This window comes from Abramis brama (assembly GCF_963993115.1).
Source record: "Abramis brama genome assembly, chromosome: 5".
NCBI lineage: Eukaryota > Metazoa > Chordata > Actinopteri > Cypriniformes > Leuciscidae > Abramis > Abramis brama.
In genome coordinates, this window is record NC_139967.1 from 19,927,971 (window position 1) to 19,940,867 (window position 12,897).

The 12,897-nt window shown below is 37.2% G+C and overlaps 2 protein-coding genes across 3 annotated transcripts in view; both read left to right on the plus strand.

The window, feature by feature from the left end:
* The first annotated feature begins 188 nt into the window (after positions 1-188).
* Positions 189-6,163, plus strand: ppp6c (protein phosphatase 6, catalytic subunit). The gene is made up of 7 exons (XM_084114496.1): positions 189-344; positions 1,020-1,115; positions 1,432-1,497; positions 1,617-1,758; positions 1,865-1,944; positions 4,554-4,763; positions 5,249-6,163. Exons 1-7 carry the CDS (start codon positions 213-215, stop codon positions 5,495-5,497), a joined length of 975 nt encoding a protein of 324 aa, XP_083970622.1. The 5' UTR covers positions 189-212; the 3' UTR covers positions 5,498-6,163.
* A 223-nt stretch (positions 6,164-6,386) lies between these two features.
* scai (suppressor of cancer cell invasion) overlaps positions 6,387-12,897 on the plus strand; it is a 33,449-nt gene continuing 26,938 nt past the window's right edge. Inside the window, exon 1 of one of the 2 annotated variants that reach the window (XM_084114507.1) lies at positions 6,387-6,680. The gene's annotated coding sequence lies outside the window, so the exon portion shown is untranslated. Of the gene's footprint in view, positions 6,681-7,088; positions 7,207-12,897 lie in introns of those variants that run through there. The other variant, XM_084114508.1, reaches the window with a different exon arrangement.

The following is a 12,897-nucleotide window of genomic DNA, read 5'->3' on the forward strand; positions in this document are numbered from 1 at the left end:
ATTCTGATATTTATGTTATTATCCCCTGGTACCCTTTTCTTTTTTATATAGTTTATTTTTTTCTTTTTTGAATTGTATGTATAATGTTTAATACTTGTATTTGTACAAAATGTATGTTGCTTGAATAATTAAAAAAAAAAGTGGCGCCGTGGTGCTCAGGACCGTATCGAAGTACTGATTGGCTGATTCCGTGTCAATCATTACCTCCCTCTATGACGTGGAAAGACTTCCTCTTCGCTTCTTCCATCGCATCGACTGTTGTTCTTAAAATGGCGCCGCTGGACCTGGATAAGTATGTTGAAATTGCGAGGCAGTGCAAATATCTTCCAGAGAACGACTTAAAGGTGACTATCATCTGTAATTTGAGCTTTTTCTAATAATGTTAAATATATTAGTTGTTTATATATTTATAAAGTCATGTAGATCGTGGTAAAGGCCGGTAAAATAGTGTGTTCAGTGCAATGCAGTCGTTGCGAATGAATCTAATCAGTTAGCTTGTGTTCCGTGATTTACTTTCTACATATTATCAGAAATAACAGGTTATGTGGCCCAAAAAAGCAGTTAGTCATTATAAAGTTGTGTAACCGATTATTTCTTGTGAACACCTAACGTTAGGGTGGCTAACTTGTGTTGTTGCTATCAAGCGAACTAAATTGAAACGCCCATCCATCTCTTAGTTAATCTTATTTCATGATATTTGCGTCGTTCTTTATTAGCAGCTAGCAGTTTTCATTCTTGCCTGAACCGTTCTCCACTCCCTTATCTTAAAATAGAGTACTTGTACGTACAATTAGGCTTCTGAATTAATCGTTAATGCAGCAGTGCGGTACATAACAGTATCACCCAAGCCACTAATGTGCCATTTTGAAAAAAATGCGACCTGAAAAGGCTCCGTTTTGACCTCCTTATGAATAAACGTGACCTTGGATGCAGTCATTTGCTATTTGTGCTGTCATCATAAGTGATGCCATCCCTTTTTCAAGCTTGTTCAAACCTGCTGTCTTCTATTGCTTTGACAGAGATTGTGTGACTATGTATGTGACCTGCTGCTTGAAGAATCAAATGTACAGCCAGTATCCACTCCAGTCACTGTATGCGGGGACATTCATGGACAGGTGCGAGAATGCCCTATTAATGCATCTCTGTTGTTAGTTGCAGATCTTGTAATGATGTATTTTTTTTGCCATAACAACATGCTGCATATTGGCATAAACCAGAGGTGCTCAATCCTGTTCCTGGAGATTGCCTACCTGCAGAGTTCACATCCAATCTTGATCAAACACACCTGTCTGTAATTATCAAGTAATCCTGATGATCTTAATTGTCTGCTTCAGTTGTGTGTGTTCAGGTTTGGAGCTGAATTTTGCAGGAAGGTAGATTTCTGGAAACAGGATTGGGCACCCCTGAACTAAACCTTTTCTTTGTCCCTAGTTTTATGACCTATGTGAACTCTTCAGAACTGGGGGCCAAGTACCAGACACAAACTACATTTTCATGGTATTGTATCTCTAAAGATGATGTGATGCGTATTGTATATAGTTCATATTTGGTGACTCACTGGAAACTTTCCCCAAAGCATTTATTGAAGCGATAACGGTATGTTCTCTTTCCTCTAGGGAGACTTTGTTGACCGAGGATATTACAGCTTAGAAACATTCACATATTTGCTAGCACTTAAAGCAAAGTGGCCTGACCGCATCACACTGTTGCGTGGCAATCACGAGAGCAGGCAGATCACACAAGTGTATGGCTTTTATGGTGAGACTACATACATCAAATGCATGCCTATCATGATGAACTTACTGTATTAAGATTTTGTTGTACATTCATTTTAGGTTTTCATTTCCTTTCTTTCTGTCTATAGATGAGTGCCAAACTAAATATGGAAATGCTAATGCCTGGCGATACTGCACTAAAGTATTTGACATGCTGACAGTTGCTGCCGTAAGTGTTGTCAAGATTTTACATATACAATTTCAGATTTTGTTAAAGAGTTATAACACAGTAGTTCAGTCTTTAAAGGTTTATAAGTTATTTCCCTATGGAGAAACTGAATGGATTTTTTACTTAAGGATCCCGGTTGTTGAGCTTCATAGTCATTTAAAAATGTGTACGCTTTAACCCTTAGCTTATTTTACCTACTTTTTTAAAAATAAGCATCGAAAACAAAACGGTTACTCAAGACAATTTCTTTAAAATTACACCCTTCATTAATACAATCGACTACTTGCACTGAGCTTTGTGACACTTCCATTTTGAAATGGTACAACTAATTTATTTCCAGTCATGTATATTTTCAATGTGCTGTAGTCTCCTAGCTGACTAAACAGCACCTGGAATGAGTGTCCGCAAGATTAAAAAATCTGGACATTTTCAGAGACAGGAGAAGAGATATTCTTATGATTACTGTGTAAAGAATTTTCCCAGGCCGATCTTAGAAAGCAGAAGCTGTTAAACATGCGCGATTATTTCACTACAGGGTGTCAGTGCTCGTCTAATGCTGGGGCCACGCCACAAGATATTCGGGCCGGTTCTCCCCTTCCGACAATCCTAAGTGAAGTCCCGATTATCTTGATGGTTCTACAGATTATCTTATCAGATTTTCCTGTGGTGTGAGGTGTGTTAAGACTAGTGACCGAACCTGCTCGGAAGAACATCAGAGCCGCCCTTGATCGTGAATCTTGTTGACATGTTGAATATTAGGATCAGAAATCCTGATGTGTGCGGGGAACCCCGAGGACATACGCACATGTACTCTGTTGATTGTCAGGGAGAAAGAAACGATACCCAATCAGAAAGCGAGCTGACAGAAGACTGAAGCATAATAACTGCAGTCATGGCACAGCACAGAGTGAAATGGATATGTGCATCAGAGATGAAGGATCAGCTTGTCGATTTGTGGCAAAAGATCGAATGTTTATACAACGTGCCCTGTAAATCATACCACAATAGAGTTGACAATTTCATAGCAATTTCTTCCTGTCTGTAGTCCGCTATGTTTATTCTGAAGTCTCAAGAGATTTTGCGAGATTTCCCGTGTTCACAGTCGGGACTGAAAATCTGTTTGTGTTTGGTGTCGTCTTCACATCACGGCAAACCACACACTATATGAGCAACTGTTAAATCTAGGATTTTTTGTCCTCATGTTTGTGGTCTCTCACATTTTGAAAATCTTATAAGATTTTAAATATCTTTTGGTGTGGCCCCAACATAAACTATTGACCGTGATGCTGAAGTGTGTGTGAGACCTGATGAATACAAATATTTTAATCACTATTTTGTGTCATTTCTCATCGGCAATCATTTTACTGTATGTTATTTACGTTTATGCCCAAAATTCTTAATCAATGTAGTTGATTAAGAACTACATGACAGTTGACAGTTGATCACTGTCATTCTCCTCTATGCTGTGTGTTGCTGATTAAGATTAATTATTTAACATCGTTAAATTTATTTACGGCACATACCGCTCATTCATTTCAAATATTTTAAAAGACTGGAATAAGAGCTCCAGCACACAAGCAATCCTATTTATCAGTCAAATTCATTTAAAGCTGTAAACTCAACAGGTATGAAATGTGATCAGTAAGAGAAAACACTGTTAATGAGAAGACAAGCACTGCATGCTAGTGGGGGAATTTTGTTTATTAATTATTCAGAATACACAGTTGGAATAAAAATATATTTATAGGAACATTTCAGCAGGTTCAAGATAATTCATATTAACACAGAAAACATGATTCATTGTTTCTTTAATCAAATGACAGCCATAAAACGTAGTAATAATAATGTATATAGGTGCGCTGAACGCTGTTACGGGAAACCAGAGTTGTAATAAGTAAAACGCGGAAGTAGTTGTGCAAGTAGTCCCTTTTTTTTCAAAGTATTTCATATACATTTTTTGTTATACATTTATCACATTTTTAGAAACATTATTTAAATTGCAAAGGGAACTACACATTCTTAATTCCTTGTCACACCTATTTTACAAGTATATTTGTCTGTGTCCTTAAATTTTTATAAATGTGTTTTCTTAAGTTTATGCTGACACTCATTTCAAACAGCCTCTGAATACATTTGGGAAGTAAATGATGTGCTTTATACATTATCTGTGAAATTTTGAAATAAACCAGATCACCAAAAATAATATATATGAATATAATTTGATCTTTTGTTGGTTGGTAATAGTAGTCAATTTACAAATAGATCTCATGTGTAGCATATTCATTTATATGTGTCCCCATGCCTCCACTGTAATGAATGGTACTACAAGTGCATCATATAGCCTAATGAATTCTGATTCAGTTTATTTTTAGCTTGATATAATATTGCAATTGTTTTTACCACTTTACTCATTATGTCTATAATGTATAATAGTGTAGCTAGTACTCAAATTCAACACAAAATGTTTACTTGAGATATGTTTACAATATATGTAATGCTTAAAAATAAAAACAACTCTTGGATTGAAAATGCTATTTTGCACTTTATAACTGTTTAACATGTATTTTCCTTCTGCTGTACTTATTGTGATGTTTTGATTTCTCCCACAGTTGATAGATGAGCAAATCCTTTGTGTACATGGTGGCCTTTCACCTGACATCAAAACTTTGGACCAGATACGCACCATTGAACGCAATCAGGAAATCCCTCACAAGGGAGCATTTTGTGATCTTGTCTGGTCCGATCCAGAGGACGTAGACACCTGGGCTATCAGCCCAAGGGGTGCTGGCTGGCTGTTTGGTGCAAAGGTTACCAATGAGGTAAGAGCATTCTCTAAATACACTGTCTGTTTTTAAGTTCTTTTAACACTCATCCCTATGTGTATACAAAACACCAGCATGAGATGTTTTTCTGCAATTACAGGTTGAAATATGCAAATTAGTATTTTAAGAAATTGCTCATTTGCGTGGCTCTCACTCACTGTGAGTTATGAAATGGAGATGTAGTTGTTGGCATTTACTTTACTAGTGCAGTGAAGTTTCACAAAAATATATCATAGTAAAGCAAAAACTAGTAACTGTGTTCAGTTTGGTAGCCTCTGGATTTTCTTGGATCTGAATTTCTATGAAATATGCTGCGAGCTAAATATTAATTTGACAGTTAAATTAGCAGTTAACTAAAATATAATTTAATTAAACTAATTGGCTGTTTCAAATGTCTGACATGCTAGTAAAAGAAGAAAAAAATGTTCAGTAAATTGACCTGTGTGTGCAGAACCTGAATTGTTTTTCTCTTTCCATTCAAGTTTGTTCACATCAACAACTTGAAGCTGATTTGCCGTGCACATCAGTTGGTTCATGAAGGCTACAAATTCATGTTTGACGAGAAGCTGGTAACCGTCTGGTCGGCCCCAAACTACTGCTACCGCTGTGGTAACATAGCCTCCATCATGGTCTTCAAAGACGTGAACACACGGGAGCCCAAGTTGTTCCGGGCCGTTCCTGACTCGGAAAGGGTCATACCACCACGAACGACAACACCCTACTTCCTCTGAGGTTTTCATTGTCGCCTGGGTCCAGACCTGTCCTTTTCATTGCTCTGTCAAGCACTCTTTTATTGTCTTTAATTTCTGTTGCATTTTTTTTAAACAAATATTTTTGTAAAGATTGAAGTGCTCTCCAAAAATAACAACAGTAAACTATGGTCAGGATTATGAACCCTGTTGACTGTTGAAGTTGGTCATTATTTGGTCAGTATATTCTTCTTAATGTGAGCGTGTGACCGTAATTAAGTGGACATCCTCATTCTATTCTCAAAGCCACTCTTACAGGGCTTTAAATATAGACCTAACAACCATTGACCATTTAATGACAAAAGTTTATGGTGTAACAACTCACCTGGTCAGAACCAAATGTTTTGTTTTGTTTTGTTTTTTTAAGAGGACAGATTGGAAAGTCACTGAAACAACTGTGCTGAACAAGTCTGCTCCTAATTTCTCCAAGACAAAGACACTGTTCTTTTTCGTAGCTTTCAAGTGTAGAAAAAGGTTGAGGAGATGACCAGACAACAGGACAAATAAGGTTGTGATTATTTTGTACATTAATATAATTGCTTTGATTTAATCATCTTTTTCTCAGATTTGTTGTATTTTATTATTGTAGAAAACAGCTGCCCATTTGCCAATTAAATATTGAAAATAAACCCCTTTATTGTTAAGTTACATTTCTGGTGTGGTCTGCTAATCAATGGAAGCATGAAAATGTCTTGCATACAAGACAAATTGAAAAGCACTTTTGTACGACACCGTTGGGCGGCACACGTCCCTTTTAAATCAAAACTATAGTACTATAGAGGCCAGTGCCACGTTAGCCCCGCCTCTATGTGTAAGCAGTAGCCTGATTGACAACACAGCCAACCAATGGAATGCATTGAACGTCACTAACAGACCGGTGGGGATTTGACAAGCATGTTACTTTGAGCGGGTTGCCACAACATAGGCAATGAAGATTCAACTGGCCAGACTGAACCGTCGACTGCAGTAGATGCCGAATGGCAGATACTCCCTGCTCTTCCCTGGGAGGGTGATTTGAATGAGCTGGATGTAAACGACGGTGCGCCACCGCATTGGATGTCTAGATTTGTGTCGGGGCGAGATTCACTGGCGCGCGCTACCTGGAGACGCCGCTCTTGAGGAGCCGAAACGGAAGATAGCTGATCTAAACTACATCAGTGCTCAGGTTTGCTCTCAAATCAATGACTTTTTGACAGATATTGCTCGGCAGTTTATGCGTTAGGTAAAAGACAAGCACGGCTGAAGTTAACACGTCTTGGAGGACTACGATAGTCAAGCGCCAGTCACTTAACGTTAGACACAATCACTAAAATATGAATTTTATGCCGTAGCTTTCCGTCGAAGTCCAGTATATTTATAGAAAAACTATAAGTATATCATCCCCATACATGTGTGTTCATGTATATTAAAAACCACCAATAACAGCACGTCAACTCCATTCAGTCATCAGCGCAACATAATTTAGGTTGCCAGGAAACCGCAGTCACAGCATCTGCTAAAGCCACAGTTTTGTCAACTCTGATGGTCATTTTGAGGACAAAACCGCCGCTGCTCCTCGAGCGTTCACAAATCATGTTAACACAGCTCTGCCATTACACGATCCAACATACAGTTTCGTCTTTGACAGAGTCACACAGAGTTGTCGTGTATTACCGCATTCCGATCTAAGAGAGACAGCCGTCGCGCGAGAGGTAAGACATTATAGATTAGACAGGCTTTGTCCTCTTGAGTAAATGCATTTAGATACGCTTGATGGTGTGAAGTGTCACAGAAATGACCGTTGTTGTTCTTCACACTGGTAATTGATGTAAAACAACAGTGATCAGTCAGTCAGTCCGCGTTCCTGGTCAATGAACTGTTACGCAGAGATGCACGCTGCCAAACGCTTCACGTTTAGTTGTGGTTCTCACCCTTTGTCTATTGTTCCGTTTAGACCACCCAGATATTCAAGTTGGGAGTGATATTGTGAATGGAACACGAGCCAATAAGCATCTCTGTATTATTATTGAATGAACACGGTTGAAAAACCATTGGCTGTCGCAAGAATTACAGTATGTGCAGCCCGGGTTCATTCTGTCCTGCAACAGCACGGGTTTGATTTTTGCAGAGCGCTCGCTGTCTGCTCAGTTTATTGTTCACGTTCAGGCTGCATCGGCCGTGCGTGCATAATATGACTGTACGAGCAAGCGCGAATTGTGTATTATTGCATCGAGCTTATTAGGGCTGTGCCATAAATATGCATTGAACTTTAAATGAGGTCCTATGATAATTATGCCCATTTGACTGGAACCGATCCAGTCCATTTATATCTGTATAAAAAGGCAGATTTGTTGCAGACAAGCATGTTTTCTTAGCATCAGCTCTATCACACATCATCTGTGAAAGAGCCGCCAGGTTGCTTAGCTGAAATGACGTCATACAGACTGGCTTGTTATGGAGGAATGAGCTCGTGGACGAGAATTCTTCTTCTGTTACTATAGGTGTACTAGTATGCGAGTATTTTAATATTTAGTTATGGACAATTATGGGTGTAGTTTACCTTAAAAGGATCATTTCGTTTTAAATCCATTATAAACCCTTTTTTTTTTTTTGGTCCGCCTTTAGTCACCATGAAATCAATGGGCAATTCTTATTTTTAATGGAATTTTGCAGTATTTATTATTTATCTCTCTGCACACCATTACTATTATTATTATTATTATTAATATTATTATTATTAAATTCATGTACACTCATAATCTTGATTCAAAATAACTTCCCCTCCTTCTTGTAGTGATATCTCTTCTTTTCTCTCATGATGTGTTTAGGAGTGAGAGGGCAAGACAATCTGTCAAGATCACAGCAATAGCAAACTACAACCATCCAATGATCCAATAAATTCCCTATGGGGTATGGACAAGTTCCACCCTACTTTTTTTTTTTTTTTTTGTCCTAGAAGCCGTTTCACTTAGATATACATCACAATAGGGATGAAAAGACAATTGAAACTTCCGTTTCATGTCGACTTCAACAGTTAATATCAACTCGGCTGTGTTTCAAGTACCACAGGTCATGCTGATATTCAGTACAAATTACAACAGCAGAATTGTGAGCGCGATATTTCTTAAAATCTGTGTGGAATCAAAATTGACCCATTTACTTTATTAGTGCACATTCCTAGCTTTGTGGTGAGGTGAACCATATATCTACCAACCACCAGTCTGCTGCCCAATTTGTGTATTTTTTTCTTCTTAGTGAAGATAGATCCAAAACTTTAAGCTTTCTGTGTCACAAAACAATGCACATGATAAAAGCTGATCTGGAACAGCATATGTGAGTGGAAAGGAGCGGAATGATTTTCCCTCCCATGCTCGAAATGTTCCGTGGGTTTCCATTTCCCGCTCTCCTCACACAAGTAGTGAGAGAAACCCGGCTCTGAGTGATCATGGCGTTCGAGAGGAAACACCAATTTGGTCAGCAATTCAAATTTGTGTACTGGATATTACTGTTGTATAGCTTAGAAATAACTTTCAAGATTGCAAGCTATTTCATAATTAGGCTATAGCTCCCTGTTTGTGAGTTATATATGCGCCTGTCCTATTTTCCTCTACTTCTCACCTCATTCCTTTGTGGATCTGAATACCATTAGAGAGTCTTGGGCTCTTTAGCCACCATGTCCACCATGCATTCATCATTCATTTTCACTCCTGACGTTTCACAGTGACGGTATCCCATTAACATGAGCAGTCATGTAGGCTTTAGCGCAGAGGGTAGATGCATTAGTCAGCATGTGTTTGCGTGACCTCTTTAACTTAGTGAGTGATTGCAGTTTTAATTTCATTTTCACTTTTGTAGTATTGTTTGTTTTTTAATCTGACTTTCTATCCATGTAGGCTAGTCTTTTAATAGTTGATAAATCATGTAGAAAGTAGACCTACTATAACATGAGAAAAGTAATTTTCAGTACTTCTTATAAAATGTATTCGGTGATGCAGTGACTGCAAAAAGTGATAATAAGATATTATTGATTTAGCATTGATTTTTTTTTTAGTTGCACGTGTTGGCTTCATACAGGTCATACATACACACACTGCCTCATCCTGCAGTTCTTTTGCTGCAGATGCATAGCTCATGCATTTTTATGGAAGGAGAGGATATGTGGGTCAAGCTCACATCTTTGTGCAGAAGCCTTTTACCACTTCTGGCTTTAGAGAAAGAGCATGCATGCGTTTTCTTCATGAGACAAGGAGATCACTCTTATTCATGCCTCCTTTCAACATGCTCTTATCATCAGTTCTCTAAAGCCCATCTTCCATTCATTCCTAGACTGCATCCATAGGGTCTTGGTGGACAGGTCGTTTGTTTCAGCATTAGATCACACATCTTCTGGTCTGAGACTAATGGCTGATTCCACCCTGTAGCTCTGTGTCTATATATGTACATCCTGGTCATTTCAATTACCAGTTGTTACGACCAGAAAATAGAAATCTTTCAAGATGTGTGTGTCAATATTGATCTGCGTATTGATCAGTTATTTTAACATACTTGCTTATTCTCAGTAGGTGCCAGTTGCTGTTTGCATGTTGTTATATGAATGACCAAGATGAAGGTATACAAACCCAATTTAGCTTTTAAAATATGTTTGTTAAATGGATATTTGGATTTATGGGTCAAGATTGTCATAATGAACCCCAGAGAGCCTCCACTGATAATACTAACTGTAATTAATCAATAGAATGCTTTATTTAGACTGGACAAATTTGTATCTGATTATTATATATATTTTTTTTTTAATACTGACGTGAACATTCAAATATCTCCTCCTAATGATGTTACTTAACACCATTCTAAAATTCTAAATCTTTTAATATGCTCACCAAGGCTGCATTTATTTGGTCAGATACACAGTAAATCAGTAATATTGTGAAATATTAGTATAATTTAATAACCGTCTTCTATTTTAATATTTATTTGAAATGTAATATATTCTTTTGATGGCAAACTTAATTTTTCAGCAGCCATTACTCCAGTCTTCAGTGATTCTTTAGAAATCATTATAATATGCTGATTTGCTTCTCAAGAAACATTTCTTATGGCTGTACGATGTGTCGTATTAGCATTGATATCACGATGTGTGGATCCGCAATAGTCACATCGCAGGATGTGCGATGTCAAGTATAGGGATCGTAGTTGATCGCTTCCGGTTTGTAACGCATGATGTGATTTGCGGATTAATTGCAAAGTTTAACCATCATAGAGTGAAAGTTTATCATTCGCATGTGTTTTAAGTCCTGTCAGTTTAAACCATAGACTGTAAAAAAAGATGGACGACGCCTCTTCACTCTCTTCCACTGGTAAAAAGTGAAGCCGCCAAAGTCCTAATACCGCTGACATCTTGCGCAGATTTGGGACCTGCTTCTGCGCAGTAGTGAACGCGGGACCCGAGTCTGCGCAGTAGTGAGCAGAGAGTAAAGCCGCGATATCAAGGTCCCGCCCTCACTCCCGCAGAAACGGTTAGTACAAAGTTTACTGTGTGAAATAAACGGTTATGGACATGTAGAAATTAAAGTTGAAGCTCCAATCTCCTCTCGAAAATCCCCCAAAAGAGACGATTTGGCTTCACTTTTCAGCCCTTGTGTGGCACGCTTGGTGCACACACACACAGAGCCACGCAGACAGTACGTGGTCACAATTCAGTTCTCTTTCTTTTGAGCTTGAACTGACGCGTGCTCGCAAAATTAAGTCAAAATGCCTGTCTCAGCGAGTACTGGGTCCGTGGATTCGTCTTAAAGTGACAGCAGCCTAAAATGCCTGCAGCTTTTTGTCACAAATCAAACAACAAAAGAGAAAGATAAAAAACACTTTTGTAGCTTTAATAAAGATAAATATTATTAATTAACTGTATTAATTTAACCTATACAGGGAAGGTGCAGTGTTATTTTACATTTGATTATTCAATGTCTGTACCTGAATACAGTTAGATTTACCTGAAAAACATAAAGCACTCTTTAGTTCATTTGTATCTTTGTTCTGTTGTATTTATCTATGCTTGTAATTTGTTTATTATTTTGATAGATGCACTCTCCTACAAAATCACCCCAATCATACTAAAATAATTAATTCTTTCCAAATAGAGCTATTCAAATCATCTGATGAAATTGTTTTCATATTGCAATATATACGTTTTTTCCAATATCGTGCAGCCCTATTATCAATGTTGAAAACAGTTGCGCTGCTTAATATTTTAGTGGAAATTCTTTGATAAATAAAAAGTTTGAAAGAACAGCTTTTATTTGAAATGTAAATTTAATGTGCCCTTGCTGAATAAGAGTATTTATTTCTTTAAAAAAATAAAATAGATACTGACCCCAAACTGTACGGTAGTGTTTGAATTTTTTTTCCCTTTTTCTTAAAGAAACGTATCACACACTCATTTCTAGTCATTACAAATTTAGATCAACCGTTCTGTTATAAATTCATTTAATAGCATAGCATTGTATTAATACAATAAATAATTTCTTATTATACTTATCAAAACATTTTTATAATTTAAAATCACACCAATAGATAGCCTAATAACAAGAGAGTGATATGATTTATCATAAATTAGTTTTAAAGGCATAAACGAGAACTTGTTTATACATTTTAATATGAAACCAGAATAAAAGTGTATTTTACTGTGTTTTCTTGTTTTCCTCCTGCCACATGAAAACTGTAGTATCTCTCATGCTGAAAAAGAGGATGAATTGAATCGAGAATCGCTGCAGACTTGAATGAATGGAAGCCTCTTGTTAAACAGTGTGTATGACAGACAGCTTTTCCATTGAACAAATTTCTGTTTGGTTTGCAGAGCTATAGCTGCAAATAACCACTATGAAATGCTAAATGTGCTTCCTTTAATACAAGCATGTTCAAATGTTAGACATGATGTAATTCACATATGGGGCGAATAATGCAGGGAAGAGACAAGATAACATCTGTGTGCACATTTGAAATTTGAGCATTTTGGGCAAGTTATCTGAGCTAATAAAGTAAAATATTAGCAATATATGAAAAAAATGCCTACAAAAAAACATTGTTTTGTCAGAATGCATCACTGATTTTGAATGAACATGGTGCTTTTTAGGGCCAGATGGTGTAGTTACAGCAGTAGCTAACCTTTGGTAACCAGCTAAACCTTGACTTCTTGGGTAGAGTCAGCCCCATTTGTACACTAAACTAAATTCAGCATCTTAACATGAATGCCTTACAAATTTGAACTACCTTTTCTATTGCAGTGTTATTCTTACATTTTTTTAATGGAGTATGAACAACCTTATATAAATGAGGTGTTGCTGCTGTGATAATATTTCAATTATCAATTGTTTTAATTGTGACAAATTCTTCTTTTGGGGAAATATCCC